This window comes from Pogoniulus pusillus, chromosome 9 (genome assembly GCF_015220805.1).
Source record: "Pogoniulus pusillus isolate bPogPus1 chromosome 9, bPogPus1.pri, whole genome shotgun sequence".
NCBI classification, from domain to species: domain Eukaryota; kingdom Metazoa; phylum Chordata; class Aves; order Piciformes; family Lybiidae; genus Pogoniulus; species Pogoniulus pusillus.
In genome coordinates, this window is record NC_087272.1 from 34142922 (window position 1) to 34158425 (window position 15504).

The 15504-nt window shown below is 48.8% G+C and overlaps 2 protein-coding genes and 1 long non-coding RNA gene across 3 annotated transcripts; 2 read left to right on the forward strand and 1 right to left on the reverse strand.

The window, feature by feature from the left end:
- The first annotated feature begins 4593 nt into the window (after positions 1 to 4593).
- Positions 4594 to 6608, forward strand: LOC135178497 (uncharacterized). The gene is made up of 2 exons (XR_010303573.1): positions 4594 to 4665; positions 5453 to 6608. It is a non-coding gene; the product is annotated as an uncharacterized LOC135178497 (long non-coding RNA).
- On the reverse strand, positions 4741 to 7349 carry LOC135178496 (uncharacterized). Its single transcript, XM_064149410.1, has 2 exons — positions 6854 to 7349; positions 4741 to 6391 (listed from the first exon to the last, which is right to left on the reverse strand). Exons 1-2 carry the CDS (start codon positions 7017 to 7019, stop codon positions 5535 to 5537), a joined length of 1023 nt encoding a protein of 340 aa, XP_064005480.1. The 5' UTR covers positions 7020 to 7349; the 3' UTR covers positions 4741 to 5534.
- A 1940-nt stretch (positions 7350 to 9289) lies between these two features.
- On the forward strand, positions 9290 to 14045 carry LOC135178498 (uncharacterized). The gene is made up of 2 exons (XM_064149411.1): positions 9290 to 9412; positions 12796 to 14045. The coding sequence occupies exons 1-2, from the start codon at positions 9304 to 9306 to the stop codon at positions 13707 to 13709; spliced, it is 1023 nt and encodes a 340-aa protein (XP_064005481.1). The 5' UTR covers positions 9290 to 9303; the 3' UTR covers positions 13710 to 14045.
- The last annotated feature ends 1459 nt before the right edge of the window (positions 14046 to 15504 follow it).

The following is a 15504-nucleotide window of genomic DNA, read 5'->3' on the forward strand; positions in this document are numbered from 1 at the left end:
AGACTCAAGTGTCTCAGCCTGCTCTTGTAAGAGAGATGCTCCAGTCACCTCACAGTCTTTGTGACCCTCTGTTGGACTTCCTTCAGCAGTTCCCTTCTCCCTTTAACTGTGAAGCCCAGAACCAGACACAGTGCCCCAAGTGTGGCCTCACCAGGGTAGAATAGAGAGGGAGGAGAACCTCCCCCAGCCAGCTGGCTACACTCTTCTTAATGAACCCCAGGAGACCATTGGCCCTCTTGGCCAGGAGGGCACATTGCCCATTGTGGTGAACTTGCTGCCCACCAGCACTCACAGGCCACAGACTCACAGAAGTGTAGAGGTTGGAAGGAACCTCTGGAGATCATCGAGTCCAACCCCGCTGCCAAAGCACAGCAGTCTGCACGGGAGTGCATGCAGGTGGGTTTTGAAAGTCTCCAGAGGAAGCAAACTCTGCAACCTCTCTCTGGGCAGCCTGCTCCAGTGCTCTGTCACCCTCACTGTAAAGAAGTTTCTTCTCATGTTGAGCTGAAAGCTTCTACATTCCATTTGGTAGCTGTTGCTCCTCGTCTCACTGCTGCTCACCAGGGCCCAAGTAAATTGTTACTTTCTGTTTGCTTTTTGTTTGATAGTTACCTCTTTCAGGTAACACTGAGCAGAGAGGTTAGTGCTGGTGTTCAAGTCCTCCCTCGGCTCTGGAGCTTGTTCTCAGGGGCTCAGATGAGGTGGGGGAGCTGCTTGCTCTGGGTGCCGATTGGCCAAAGAGCTGAAGTTCGCCATCCCCAGCTTAACCACAGCAGCCTGTTTTCTTTCTGTGCCGGAAACACCTGCCAAAAGGGCTGTGCTCGCTCGGGCTCTACAGAGAGAAGCCCCAGATGAAACCTTCAGCCACACAGCAGCAGGTCAGGAGGTGATATCTGCAATGCTGGTTTATACTCAAGGCAATTTGTTCCAGCGGGAGCACGGCAGAGATGGAGGAGTGAGACATCAGCCTTCTCTGCAGCAGGCTGTGTGCTGCCAGCTCGCTGGCAGGTGGATTTCAAAGTGACTAAGAAGGACTTGGAACAAATAAGCAACAAAAGAATGACTGTGTGGTGTACACCTCTTAGTGCAGGGCCACCAGCACTGGAGCTGCTGGTCCCAGTGGTTTGGCCAGCCCAGGATGGGATGTGTGAGCAGCTCTTCCCCAAGCATTACCACCACGGTGGTGTGTGATGGGTCTGCACCCACCCTGATCCTCCTGCCTTGGTGTAGCCTGGATCTTCTATGCCCCCAAACCAGCTACCATGCCGTTGGTTGAAGTGGTAATGTTGCATCTCCATAATCTAAAAGGATAGATAGCTTGGTGATGTTTCATGAGGAGGAGCAGTTGACTGCTTCTGATCCTCTCTGAACTCTTTAACATGTAATTTGCTTGCCCAGGGCAGCTGCAGAAACATATATAAGCCCTCCCTAGTGAAGTGCAGCCTGCAGAGGAGGACAACCTCTAATGCCTGGCTGAACAAACAGTTAAAGGTTCTTTGCCTCCTCCTCTTTTCAGCAGCTGCCCACTGTACACAGCTCACTGCTTGTGCCCTGCTCATTGGTACTTCCTTTCCCGTGAAATGGAGGCTTGCCAAGCTGGGGCACACTAAAATGTCAAGGTCTGGGAAGAAATCATCTTGCCTCTGTTCAACTTTGCTAAAACAGGCCTAGTAACAGCACACAGAGCTTTTGGAATGCATCTTCCATACATACTGTTTGTTCAAAGCAGGTCTAAGTTCTAGGACTGGGGACAACGCCCACAGCCCATGAAAGCCATCCCTTGAGTCTTGCCAGCTTGGCTGGGTCTGACAGCTCTTAACCCTCCAAGTGTCCTCTCCTGCTCACACCTCTGAGTGTATGGATGCTCAGGCTATTGGGATTCACCCTACATAAAGCTGTTGGGATTTGTAGCTGAAGAGTGTTAGGCATCTTTATAAACACTCATTGCAGGATGAAAAGGTAATCGTTTTAAGGTGTGAGCTCTCCAAATTCATACTTGTAGGATATGGTTGTCCAAGGCTTGCTCTCCACAAGGAGTTTGTGTGCTGTCTCCAGTCTTTACCTAAGTTTGGCTTTTTGAGAATCATGTCCACATACAAATTTGCCCCACACTGTTACAGGCTAAGCCTGGAAAGAAGAAACCACCACCTGTTAATAAAGTACCTGCATCTATCTGCTCACCTTGCAATTAGGTGCAAAGCTTCACCCCTGTGACGTGCACAAAGCTTAGCAACCTGGCAAGTAGAGCCCCTTGGAAGCGTTAACAGCACATCAGTGAAACCGATGTAATTTCCCTTCCCTTGCCTGGCTTTGTTCCCCAGAAGTTGTTGCAGCAGTAGCTCGGCCTGGGGACATGCAGCAATTAAAACTCTGGGTGGCTGCACTATAGGAATGTAGTGCCCCAGGAAGACTACTTCAGATAGGTGTTCTTAGGACATAACTTGACGAAAACTTTTTGGCAGGAGAATCAACCTGTGGCATTTTCTTACTTGGCCTCAGCTGGGTCAGTACAGCTTTTTGTAGATTTACATAATAAAGCCAATCTGAGCATTTTTAAACTACTTTGGTTTCTACATTTGCTTCAGGTTTAGCCAAGCCAAGTGTACTAGCTGAGGGAGGTGGCACAGAGGGGGAATCAACAGTGGTGGACTAGAACAGGCTTATGGTAAACTGGTATTGCTGCTGACAAAACCCTTCTGGATTTGTGGGTGCTGCACAGCCCTAAGCATTTGTTCAGGAGCTCTCTTCACATGTGGGAGAAGAGGAACCATTGCCACTTGGAACTGAGTGATTACAGAGCTGATGAGGAACCATTGCACAGTGGCAAGCAGCTCGTTTTGCCACTTCCTTCTCTGTGCTGCTTTTCCCTGGAGATCATCACACTGGGGACACCCAGAGAGGCTTTCCTAACTTTGAGTCAGCGACAGTGAGCTGTACATCCCTTCTCATCCTGTCTCTTGGGTGAACTGTAATTGTATCTCTATGGAGACAGTACATGCCTATCTTTGAGATTCTTAGGGCGAAGCCCTCTAGCCTAGTTTCTGAGACAGATCCCCTCCCTCTCAGAAAATTAAGGAGCAGTAAAATGAGACCATTTACAATCGTGGCTGAAAGCTCTCTTCTCGCTGCTCTGAAAAGATTACCAGCTCACACTTGGATTTTAACAGAAACCTGCTGGGTAGGGATGGAATTGATAATGTGGGACGGTAAAACAGATCCTCCAATCTGTCACTGCCACATGGCAGCCCCTGAGTTTCAGGATGAAAGAGCAGTCCAGGACTCCCATGTGTGATCACACAGCATAAGGCTGAGCAGTCATGGCCACAAACACTTGGGTATCTGCAGTCAATTCCATCCCCACCATTATGCACAACACAGAATCCTGTTTCTCCTTCCCTAGCAAATCCCTTTTCCCTCTTGAATGAAACATTTGTGATCCAGAGAGCATTCTCATAATAAAATAATTTCCCCCTCTCTCCTGAAGCAAGCCTCCCCCCAGTAATTAACATTGATGAGACAAACCCCTCTTTTATCACCAGCCTAAGACTTTTACTTCCTCTAGCAGTTTTCATGTGGATATTTTAACTAAACCTTGCAGTCAGAGTTCCAGCTACTCCACATTCAGGAATGTGAGCAAGATGACTGGGACTCAGCATCACAGTGTGCTAATTCTGCAACAGCTTGTAGTAAAACCATAGAAAGGGAGCCACCAAATGAATGCCAGGGAATTGGCAGATCACTGTCTACCATCCCAGTACAGGTTGGGAGGTGATCTGCTGGAGAGCAGCCCTGTGGATAGGGACCTGAGTGTGCTGGTGGATAACAAGTTAACTATGGCACAGCAATGTGCCCTTGTGGCCAAGAAGGCTAATGGGATCCTGGGGTGTATTAAGAAGAGTGTGTCCATCTTATCAAGGGAGGTTCTCCTACCCCTCTATTCTGCCCTGGTGAGACCTCATCTTGAGTACTGTATTCAGTTTTGGGCTCCCCAGTTTAAGAGGGGGAGGGACCTGCTGGAGAGGGTTCACTGGAAAACTACAAGGATGATTAGAGGACTGGAGGGCATGGCTTATGAGGAGAGGCTGAGGGACCTGGGGCTGTTTAGTCTGGAGAAGACTGAGAGAGGATTTAATAAATGTTTATAAACATCTGAGGGCTGGGGGTCAGCAGAGGGGGGACAGGCTCTGCTCACTTGCTCCCTGTGATAGGACAAGGGGCAATGGATGCAAGTTGCAGCACAGGAGGTTCCAGCTCAACACAAGGGGGAACTTCTTTACTGTAAGGGTCACAGAGCACTGGCACAGGCTCCCCAGGGAGGTTGTGGATTTTCCTTCTCTGGAGACTTTCAAGGTCTGTCTGGATGTGTTCCTCTGTGATCTGTGTTAGATAGCATTGTTCTGCTCTGGCAGGGGAGTTCTACTTGATGATGTCCTTGGTTCCCTTTCAACCCCTAATATCCTGTGATCCCACTTCTGTCTTTGCAGTGTGTTCTGTGTGGAGAGCAGAGTAAGACCTTTCTGTAACTAAAGACCTTCTTGGAAACTGGGTATTAAAAAGTGTAGTATGGTGCTGGCCATTTTCTGGATACACAGTTGTCACCCAGGTAGCCCCTGAACACACTGAGGTAATGCACTACATGGGATGCCACCACCTCAAACACCCTTGGTAAGAAAGGTGACACTCGACCTTCTCACTTGATCCTGCTTCTTAGATACAAATTTAATCTGTATTAAGAGTCTTAAACAAGTGCCCCAATTATAAAATCTGGGTTACTTCTGTTAGCCACATCTTATGTTCCCTGCTACACAGGATCTTTTGAACTGAGCAGGGCCATTTTAAATGCATCAGCCACATTTCAATTAAAGGCTGGTTTTGATCAGTATCTGGGTTTGATTGATCCTTTGAAGAGGGATCAGCAAAAGAGTCAAAGAATCATCAGGGAAAGGTTTTTACAGGCAAGGAGACAGATAGCAGCAGCAAGAGCTGATGCAGGATACAGCTGCTATGGAAGTGCTCCTTGGGCAACAGGATCAACTTCCCTGCTGGTGTCACATTTTGTTAGCAGTTAATTTCCTCTCACACTCACAGCTTCCACTCACCAGCCATGAGCTTTACTTCTCATTACACTAAGCAGCAAAAAGGATGCACCTATGCATCACGTTGTCTTGTCCCCACTGCAATTAGCAACCTTTGACCAAGGCATAACAGAAAGGCTGGAGAAGTTGTTAAAAGCAAACAGTTTAATAACAGTTTAATGTTAAGATCACACAAGGTGAACAAATGATTAGTAGAAATAGTCCAAACAGCATGCACAGACCCATGTCACAACAGTTTGAAACCATGACACTCCTACCCCAGGTAGGAAGTCACCTTACATCAATGATTCCCCTTCTCTAACTTTATAGAGAATAAAGTTTTAGTGCTCTTAAAGTGTAACATTTCTGCATTGCAGAAGATGCTCCTTGCTATGGAAGCCAAACAGACAGACAGAAGTGTGTCTTCTTCAGGATCTTCACCACCACCTTGCTATTCTATTAATCTTCAGGAGAAACTGCTGTTACAACAGTCCCCAGCCAGAAGGAATGCACACCATAGCGCTTTGGAGGAAGTCCTGCAACCCCAAGAGCACGGCGAAAGACAGCCAGGAAGTGCCTCCTTGTCACAGCCCTACCATCCAAGTGCACGAAGAGAGGGCCTTCTCCTGCTGGCCGTGCTGCCACGTAGGTATAGAGAGCTTCAACAGGACATATCCACATCTCTCTAGAGAATCCCAGTTGGATCAAATGCCTCTCCTGGCCCCTGCACACACAAAGGTTTGCTCTCCCTTCAGCCAGGTGGAGGTCACTCAAGTACAGGAGCTCTGGCTGTGCTCTATTTTGGTCATTTGCCACCATCTCTTCTATATGGAGTGCACCAAAAAAAGCTACAGTGAACATGGCACGGAACAACATACACTCGTAGGGAGAGCTACACACAGATTCCAGAGTCCCCAGTAGAGATCTTAACACTTCAATGGTCACAGGAGCATATCCATCATTTGCGGGGGCAGTCCTACATTTCAGCCTCGAAATCATGTGACAGATAACAGGATCTTGAAGAGGATCAGGATGATTTACCATTCCTGAGATGAAGGAGAGTCCTTCCACATACGTTATTATTTTCGTGGGAGGCAGATCCTGGGACTCCATGAGGGCCAAGAACTCTCTCACTTGAGCCACTGGGATCGGCCAGACTGCAGGCAAAGCCATGCCTTCTCTAAAGGCAAGGAAATTCTTCAGGCCCTCGTAGTAGGTCTGCCATAAGTGGTTATCTCCAGAGTCCTCCAGCAACAGCAGAGCCTTCAGGGGCTGCGGGCCCAAGGGATGCCTCTCAGGAATCTGGCTGAGTTCATCTGTTGAAATAAATTTGTATTAGAAATAGCAAACAAGGTGGTCTCACAGACAGTATAGCAGACAAATCTCTTCCCTTTCAACATACTTCAGCTTTTGCTTGAACTTCTAGGAAAAAAAGCCTTTCCCATGCATTCTTATGATGCTCTTCTGCACTACTTTCAACAGACAGAGCGCAGGAGAAGGATTACATTCCCCAAACGATAAACCCCTCGTGATTTTTTTCTTCAAACTAAGCCTGGTGACAGATCCAGCATCCTACTGCTGGCCTTCTTTAACCCCAGACCTCCGTCATGGGACACAAGGGAAGGGGAGAGAAGCCACCACAAGCTAGGACTAGGTTCAGCAGTGCATGTGGGTCCCAGAAGTCTTCAAGCATTAGGGGTCAGACCCCATGGAACAACTTCCCAAGCCTCTATCCACCTCCCCTCCCAGCCAGCCGATCCCCTCTGGGGCACACTCACCAGCTCCTTGCTCGCTGTCAGCTTCCACTCCATCGGGACGCCACGATCCAGCACACGCACCGGGACTCCGCAGCAGCCACCCCATACCGGGCTCCTGCCGCAGAAGCGCTACCAGTGCCCAGAAGGGTGAAGGCGCCGGAGATATCTCGACCCCATCGCTCTCCATCGCCAACACGAAGTCTCCAACAACGTCCAAGAGGGAGGCAGCAACGCCTCGGCTGTGCTCCGCGCTGTCCTTTTATGTCCCGGGCCGCTCACACCCCTCTCGTAAGCGATCCCGGAGCCTCTGCCTGAAGGATGGAGCGGGGGCGGCTCGGTGGGGGTCGTGTCTCCTCCGCTGAGCCACTTAGGGCCGGGGTGTGAATCACACGGGAGATGGAGTTGCACTGCCTGGAGTCGAGCGTCCCTTTGTCACCTGCTTTGCGCCGCAATTAGGGGCTAAGGAGAGGCCGGTAGTGACAAAGACCGTGCCCGCGGGTAGCCTCTGCTGCTTGATTGACCCTCCTCAGCCCTGTTCTTCCTCCCTCCCCTCACACCTGCGCTTTTTTGTTCTATCCCTGCTTGCCTAGGAGAAGAGACCAACCCCCACCTGGCTACAACCTCCTTTCAGGTAGCGGTAGAGAGCAATACGGTGTCCTCCCCAAGCCGCCTCTCCTGCAGGCTAAACAACCCCAACTGCCTCAGCCTCTAGCTCCCGAGGACTGCAGTGGCAGAGGTCCCTGCAGGACTTCGCTCAGAGAGACTAGGCTGTGTCTCTGAGGTCCAGAGTGTTGCTGGTGCTCTGTGCTGCCAGGAGTCTCTAAGGTACTGTGGGGTACCCTCTCCCCCACAGCAAGCGGGCTCTGTGAAGGCACCTTGAAGGAGGGTGTACTGGAAAATACCAAGCCAGAAGCTCAAGATGTTGGCTGCGCAGTCTGCTTGCTTTATTTTGCCTTTTCCTATTGGAATGGGCTGCCCAGGGAGGTGGTGGAGGCACCGTCCCTGGAGGTGTTCAAGCAAAGCCTGGATGAGGCACTTAGTGCCATGGTCTAGTTGACTGAGTAGGGCTGGGGGATAGGTTAGACTGGATGATCTTGGAGGTCTCTTCCAACCTGGCTGATTCTATGATTCTATGATCAGGGATAGCTGCCATGGAATCACAGAATGCTAGACTGCTTTGAGTTAGAAGGGACTTGCCAAGGTGATCTAGAGCAATGCTCCTGCAGTGATCAAGAGATTAATAGATTAGGTTGCTTAGGGCCCTGTCCAACCTGATTGTGAATGCTTCCAGGGATGGGACATCCACTATCTCTCTAGGCAGTTTGTTAGCAGTGTTTCACAAGCCTCACTGCAATAACAACACCACTGCTACTAGTAGTCTATCTACTCTACACCTACACTCTTTTAACTGAAAAGCATCACCCCTACTCTTACAAGTCCTGCTAAACAGACTGTTCCCTTCCTCCTTGGGTGCTCCCTTGAAGTACTGAAAGGTCTCCAGGTGAACAACTCCAACACCCTAAGCCTTTCCTCATATGAGAGGTGATTATTTTTTATATTTCCGATTATTTTTATATTTCTGGTTCTTTTTGTGGCCATCCTCCCAAACAGGTTCACGTCTTTCCTGTGCTGAGGACTCCTTCAGGTGAAGTTTCAGCTCCCTCAATCTGCTGGCCATAGCTCTTTTGATGCAGCCCCGGATACAGCTGTCCTTCAGGGCTGCATGCACAGATCATGTGCAGCTTTTCATCCCCCCACTACCTCCAAGTCCTTCTCCACAAGACAGCTGCCAGCTGGCCGTAGCTCTTCTCTAAGGCCACACCTCGAAGAGCCCAGGAGAACAATAGGTAGATAACACAGGTACTGCTTGCTCCTTATCTCTGCACATCCATTGTGATTTGAGCACCAGCAGCTAAAGAACCGCCTGTAATCTTCACACCTTTCGGTTCTCAGGAATGTCCCAGAGCAGCTGCTCATTAAAGGCCACTTCACACCTGCCGCAAGGTGGGACTGGGCCGTCCGGGCTAGCCTAACCACAGGGCCCAGCTGCTCCGAGTTCCCATTCGGAGGAGGGGGGTTGCGAGCAGCTCTGCGGCTACAAAAGGGGCCGTGGGAAACACTTACGGCAGCCTTCGTGTCGCGGAATAAGGAGTTAGTGCAGTCGTCGCCCTGCCGACATGTCCCGCGGAGACCACTCCACGCCCTTCTGGGAGATGCTGCAGCTGCTAGCCCGGGAGCCGGGCATGGAGTGGTTGGAGCTAGGCCTTGCTGGGGAAGCAGCAGCGGCTCGGGCCGAGGCGGCGGCGCACCGGGACAGCCCCGGGCAGAACGGGGAGTCGCTAGCCCAGGAGCCGGGATTGGAGTGGTTGGAGCTAGGCCTTGCTGGGGAAGCAGTGGCTCGGGCCGCGGCGGCGGCGGCGCACCAAGACAGCCCCGGGCAGAACGGGGAGCCGCTAGCCCAGGAGCCGGGCATGGAGTGGTTGGAGCTAGGCCTTGCTGGCGAAGCAGCGGCTCGGGCCGAGGCGGCGGCGCAGCGGGACAGCCCCGGGCAGAGCGCGGACGGCGGCGCGGCGGTGACCGGTGAGTGCGGGCCGTGCTTGGTGGCTGGGCTGTGGCAGTACGTGTGGCCGGGGGCTGGCTATGGCTCTGCATAGCGTGAGCGGAACGCTCCAGTTCTTGTGTGAGGCTGGAGCGTTCAGCCGGGGGGGTTTGGGGACTTTGTGCTTTTCATGAAGGCTTGACCTAGCAGCGTAGTGTAAGGGAGCTGGGCCTCAGATTCGCTTATCGATATCTAAAGGGTGGGTTTCAGGAGGATAGAGCCTGACTGTCCTTAGTGGTATGCGGTGAGAGGACAGTGCGCAGCGGACACGGGCTGGGGTACTTTTAAAGAGAAGGAAAACCTTCCTCACTTTGGTGGAAGACCACTGGAGCAGGCTGCCCCAGAAAGGTTGTGGAGTCTCCTCGTCTTGAGACATTCCGAACCTGCTTGGACACGTACAGGTGTGATTGACTCCTGTGCTAGGAGCGAATTTGGACTTGGTCTCCAGAGGTCACTTCCAACCCCTGCCATATATATGCGGGGATTGTTAGGTCCTCCTCCTGAGCTGGGAAGTACTTGGCCTTTTAATGAGCGTGTGCTGTGTGCCCTGTGCAGTCTTCTGTAAGCTATACCAAGAAGGCTTGGGTTTAAAGTTGGTGAGGTTTTTTTGCTTCTCCCTTATTACTCCACAAACTTGTACATTCCCAAAGTGTTACTAAACCTCGTACTTGAAAGGGACCTGTTAAATCGCTTGTTTTCCGTTTGAAACATCATAGCTTTGTTATAAATTGAGAATGACTCAAAAGCAAAGTGTCCAGATTATAAATTTATTCAATTAGGCAAGTAGAATAGGAGCAAAGTTACAGCGCTGGACGACAGGGGAGTCACCGCTCCGCCAACTGCCGTGTCAAGTCTCTTAATTAGCCTATATTTATACTGTGTTGTCTGCGTTGTTCCACCCTGCAAATTACATAAACCCATCCTTTCTGCGCATGTTCCTTCTTTTGGGTTAGGGTCTTCCTTCCCTTCTGGTGGTCGTTGAGGATGAAGTAAGCAGTCCTCCTCAGGTGTCCTCTGGTTAACCCGTCTCCATATATGGACTTCCTTTGGCTGGTTAATGTCCCGAATCCCACTTCTCAAAATTAAAGCTTAGTCCTTGGAACATGACTGATTAATGTCCCGAGTCCCACATGTGGCATGTTTTCTCTTATCTCAAAATTAAGGATGTACCTAAAGCTTAGTCCTTGAAATTTTTAGCAATTAGCTAGCTTATTCTTTGCACATGACCATATATACCATGACCTCTGCAGTTAGGCATATCTCCTGATTTGCAACAGCTGTACCTACACTGCCGTTTGCAGCTAGGCATACTTAACACTCTGTTAAAATGTTTCTTTATTAAACAATTACAATTACCTATTACAGCTTTTTAACAGTTTCATGTGAAGTGTTCTAAGCGGGTAAAATAGCAGACCGTTTGTGCTAGTTTGAAGCAAGCTGGAGTGTTTTGGTAACAGAACTAGATAACAGGCAGTGAAATGAAAAACAATTGATGTCAACTTCTCTCACAGTCTCGCTGAGAACTCTGGGAAGAAGAAAGTCTTATTCTCCATTTTGTCTCTCACTCTTGCTTTTGCCTTGGACCTGGTCACATCTCATTAACCCTGCTCCTACTAACCTTGCTCCCTAACCTCTTGGCTGCACCTCTTTTCTTCCTGAGAACTGGGGTAAGGTTGAGAGGGCCGGGGGGAGGTGTTGGGGTGGTTTGAGAGCCCCTCCTGGGGACTCAGGTTTCTGGGAGGGGAGTTGTGCTTTTGTATTGTTTATCCTTTGTATATTTCTGTATATAATTGTATATAACTGTATATATTGTAAATAGCTGCTTGTAAATTCTGCTAGCTGTAAATAAATTGCTTCATCTATATTCCCAGGGTCCGTCTGAGTTAGCTGGGGCAAATTCAAAAGTGTGGGAGGGGCGGGGTAACCCCCAAACCATCACATTTTTAATTGGCGCCCAACGTGGGGCCAATTGTTGGTTTGGAGAGACAAATCTTGTGGAGACATGGAACTCCAGAGAGAATTGAGTCAGACAATGGCACACATTTCAAGAATAATCTTGTGAAAAACTGGGCCAAAGAGCATGGTATAGAATGGATCTATCACATACCCTACTATGCACCAGCTTCAGGGAAGATTGAGCGCTACAATGGTTTGCTGAAAACCACCCTAAAAGCCATGGGGGGTGGAACTCTGAAAAACTGGGACAAACATTTAGCAAAAGCTACCTGGTTGGTAAATAGTAGAGGTTCAGTAAACAGAGCAGGACCTGCACAATCAGATTTGGTCCAAACAGTAGACGGTGATAAAGTTCCTGTTGTACGTGAGAAGAATCTGTTAGGGAAAACTGTTTGGGTATTTTCTCCTTCGGGTGAAGGGAAACCTGTCCGAGGGGTGGTTTCTGCTGAAGGTCCTGGTCATACATACTGGGTAATGCAGGAGAATGGTGAAATCCAGTGTATTCCACAGAGAAATCTAACCTTAGCTGAGAGAGTTTAAATTCAAGTTGTTAGGAGTTTTCTGTTCTAGGTAGCATCGGCGCCCAACACTGAGAGAATCTATGATAGAATCTACAGTACGTGAGCACGAACCCAACATCACCTGGGAGTCCCTGTTCTGAGCTTTTGAATCACCTACATCTGATTGAAGTGTGAACTGAACTTGTATATATTGTTTTAGTGTAAATATTGGTTTAGATTAGATTGGATAATTCTCAGCGATACTCTGAGCGAAGTAGACAGGGGTGGATTGTGCTAGTTTGAAGCAAGCTGGAGTGTTTTGGTAACAGAACTAGATAACAGGCAGTGAAATGAAAAACAATTGATGTCAACTTCTCTCACAGTCTCGCTGAGAACTCTGGGAAGAAGAAAGTCTTATTCTCCATTTTGTCTCTCACTCTTGCTTTTGCCTTGGACCTGGTCACATCTCATTAACCCTGCTCCTACTAACCTTGCTCCCTAACCTCTTGGCTGCACCTCTTTTCTTCCTGAGAACTGGGGTAAGGTTGAGAGGGCCGGGGGGAGGTGTTGGGGTGGTTTGAGAGCCCCTCCTGGGGACTCAGGTTTCTGGGAGGGGAGTTGTGCTTTTGTATTGTTTATCCTTTGTATATTTCTGTATATAATTGTATATAACTGTATATATTGTAAATAGCTGCTTGTAAATTCTGCTAGCTGTAAATAAATTGCTTCATCTATATTCCCAGGGTCCGTCTGAGTTAGCTGGGGCAAATTCAAAAGTGTGGGAGGGGCGGGGTAACCCCCAAACCATCACACCGTTGTCTCGGGGTACATGGTCGTCTTCGTCGCCGCCTAAGCGGTGTACTTGTGCCGGTTCTCAGCGTGTACTAATAATGCGTCCTCTCTCCTAGGCGAGGAGTTTGGCAGCTCTCAGAAGCATCCCTTGGGATCTTCACTTCTGAAGACTTTGTCGTTGTTGGAGTTCTCAGGGGATAATAAACTTTGGCAAACCTACCTGGAAGGACTGAAGAAATTCCTTGCCTTCAGGGAAAGCATGGGAATGCCTGCAGCCTGGCCCATTCCCAAGGAGCAAGTTAGAGGATTTTTGGCTGCGGAATCTCCTTGTTTATCCCCGAAGACACTGATGCATGTGGCAGCACTGACTTACTTATCAAAACTGACCGGTAACCCTGATCCTTTGGAAGATGCTATAACCCGTCGCATGGTGGTGGGGCTGAAACGTCGAGCAGGCATCCTGAGGGATAAATACTTGCCTATAACAATTGAGATGCTGCGATCTCTCTTAGGAGTTCTGGAGACTGTGTGCATAACCCATTATGAATGTTTGCTGTTTCGTGCATTGTTTACTGTAGCTTTTTTTGGGGCACTCCGAATAGGGGAGTTGGTGGCAAAGCACCATAACGTACTGCAGCCTGAGCTGCTGTACCTGAGCGACCTGCAGCTGCTGGAGAGGAGGGCGGTGTTACATCTCCCTGCCTCCGCGGAGAGTCAGGTGAGACATGTCATCAGCCTTGGCTTGTCTGGGGAGCCGTGGGTCTGCCCGGTGCTGGCCCTGCGGAACTACGTGACAGCTCGTTCGCGGCAGCAAGGACCGCTCTTTATGCACTGGGACAATGAGACTGTGACTAAGAGGGAGTTCCTGACGGTGCTGCGGTGGGCCCTGCGGCTGCTGGGGCTGAGCCCGGAGCACTACGGTGTGCATTCCTTCTGGATGGGCGCTGCCATCACTGCTGCCCGCTGCGGCTTTCCTGGGGAAGATATCACTCGCCTCTCAAGGTGGCCCTGTATGTTCGCAGGGAGATGATCTCCCTCTGATACAGAAAAACAGAAGCTAACGAATTGCCTTCTTTCTGTAGAGTTGGTTTTTAACTGTATAGTTTCTAGTTCACATTAGGAACTTGGTTTTAAGCACCCGTAATGAATTTTCTATCTCGCACTGGGATGATCGCTGAAGTTCACTCACGGTTGTGGTTTGCACTGCTTGCAGTGTTGGTTGTGGTTTGCGCTGTTTGCAGTGTTGACGGTGGTGGTGGGGGGAATGTTAAATCTGCTGTGTGGCCCTTGTCTGTCTGACAGGCCAAGTCTGCAGGCAGTTTGATTTTTGTGTAGTGTTAATAAAGGTTTTACTTATAGAAGTTGTCTCTGCCTGCTAGTAATATTATTGCTCTGGAAGAGAAATGGTAATCTTTGAGAGCAGTGAATGAGAAGCAGACCTAAGTTTTGAAGGAAAACTCTTTGAGACTCTAAGGAGAGCTCTTGAGGTAATTGTTGTAAAACAGGAGGTAAATGGTAGTATCTTTTGGCTTGGCCATATGCTTTTTACCACTCATCTATGTCACCGAGGTCAAAAGAGAGATAAAAGCTGCGTTATTAGCCCCATAACAGACACCAAAGGATGAGATTTTTAAAACATGGATAATCATAAGATGTTCAAAGTGATACCTTGTGCTGTTTAAATGGGGGGTAGCAGCTTTTCTATGTGGCAGACTCTGCCTCTGAAAGTACTTCTTTAATCCTCTAGACCCAATTCCCTTCGAGCATAATTTCCCTAATCATTATTTTAAATGACAAAAATAGCACATGGTTCACTTAACAGTTAATGATTTCTTTAGGATGTGATACTTGCTGTCCTTAATTCAACCTGTTCTTATTTTTTTGGCATGAATTTTAAGTTACATTTTGAAATTGTGGAGTTTTTAACTATAATTGTGGAACTACTTGGGCTATCATACTATAATTTAGTAATTATAGCATTTGTAGTACTTGGATAGTGTCTGGTGGGTTATATATATATATTTTTTTACTGTGTGGCTGAACTGGGAAGGGAGTTGGTGAGTCACAGTGCTGTGCTCCAGAACTGTGGTTAGCCAGCCTTTGGATTAACCTCATGCTCACTGCTCCAAACCTGGGCAGTGATTATTGCTGAAGAAGCCAGTTTTGTGTCTTTATGTCCTTTTCTCTAACCCATGGCTTTGTTAGAAGTGTGGGAGCGAACTGAAGTTTAATGCTGGCTTGATCTGTGTGGATAATTAGCCACGATGTCTGGCTGCACCAGTCTCCTGCTCCTTGCTATGAGAGCGAGTTCACTGTGGGAATTAACTACAGCACAGCAAAACTTGTGTGGTTATGACCTTTGGAGGTCCCTTTCAACCCAGACCATTCCATGATTCTATGACCATCTTTGGAGATCTTTGTTTCAGCAGTTCAGCTGAAAGCTGTCTTTGCATGGCTTTGGTCACTTGAAATGCTTTTTTTTTGGTATAGGAAATTCTGTTTCTGTGCAAGGGCTGAGGTGGTGCTAATGTAGCCTCATCCCAGGAACTTAACCTGAGGGCACCAGCTGCTGCAAGTTAGGCTGAACTGGCACTTAGAACATACTGGCATAAGGAACTGCTTTGTGATCTGTGAAAGCCTTAATGGATTTCTGCTCTCTGTTGTGTATACGATGTGTCTGCTTGCTGCCTTGTGCTGTACCCAGGTACTGGGACTATCTGCTGCCTTGCTCTGAAAGGGCTTGATTTTAGTAGTGTGGGGAGGGGCAACTGCAAGGGCAGCCTCAACATGAAGAGTTAAAGGACTGCCCCGTTCCTGGTTTTACT

Coding starts and splice junctions, on each gene's coding strand:
- LOC135178496 (XM_064149410.1), bottom strand. CDS start 7,019: ATGGAGAGCGATGGGGTCGAGATATCTCCGGCGCCTTCACCCTTCTGG. Junction 6,392..6,853: donor TGACAGCGAGCAAGGAGCTG/GTGAGTGTGCCC, acceptor TTATTTCAACAG/ATGAACTCAGCCAGATTCCT.
- LOC135178498 (XM_064149411.1), top strand. CDS start 9,304: ATGGAGTGGTTGGAGCTAGGCCTTGCTGGCGAAGCAGCGGCTCGGGCC. Junction 9,413..12,795: donor CGGCGGCGCGGCGGTGACCG/GTGAGTGCGGGC, acceptor CCTCTCTCCTAG/GCGAGGAGTTTGGCAGCTCT.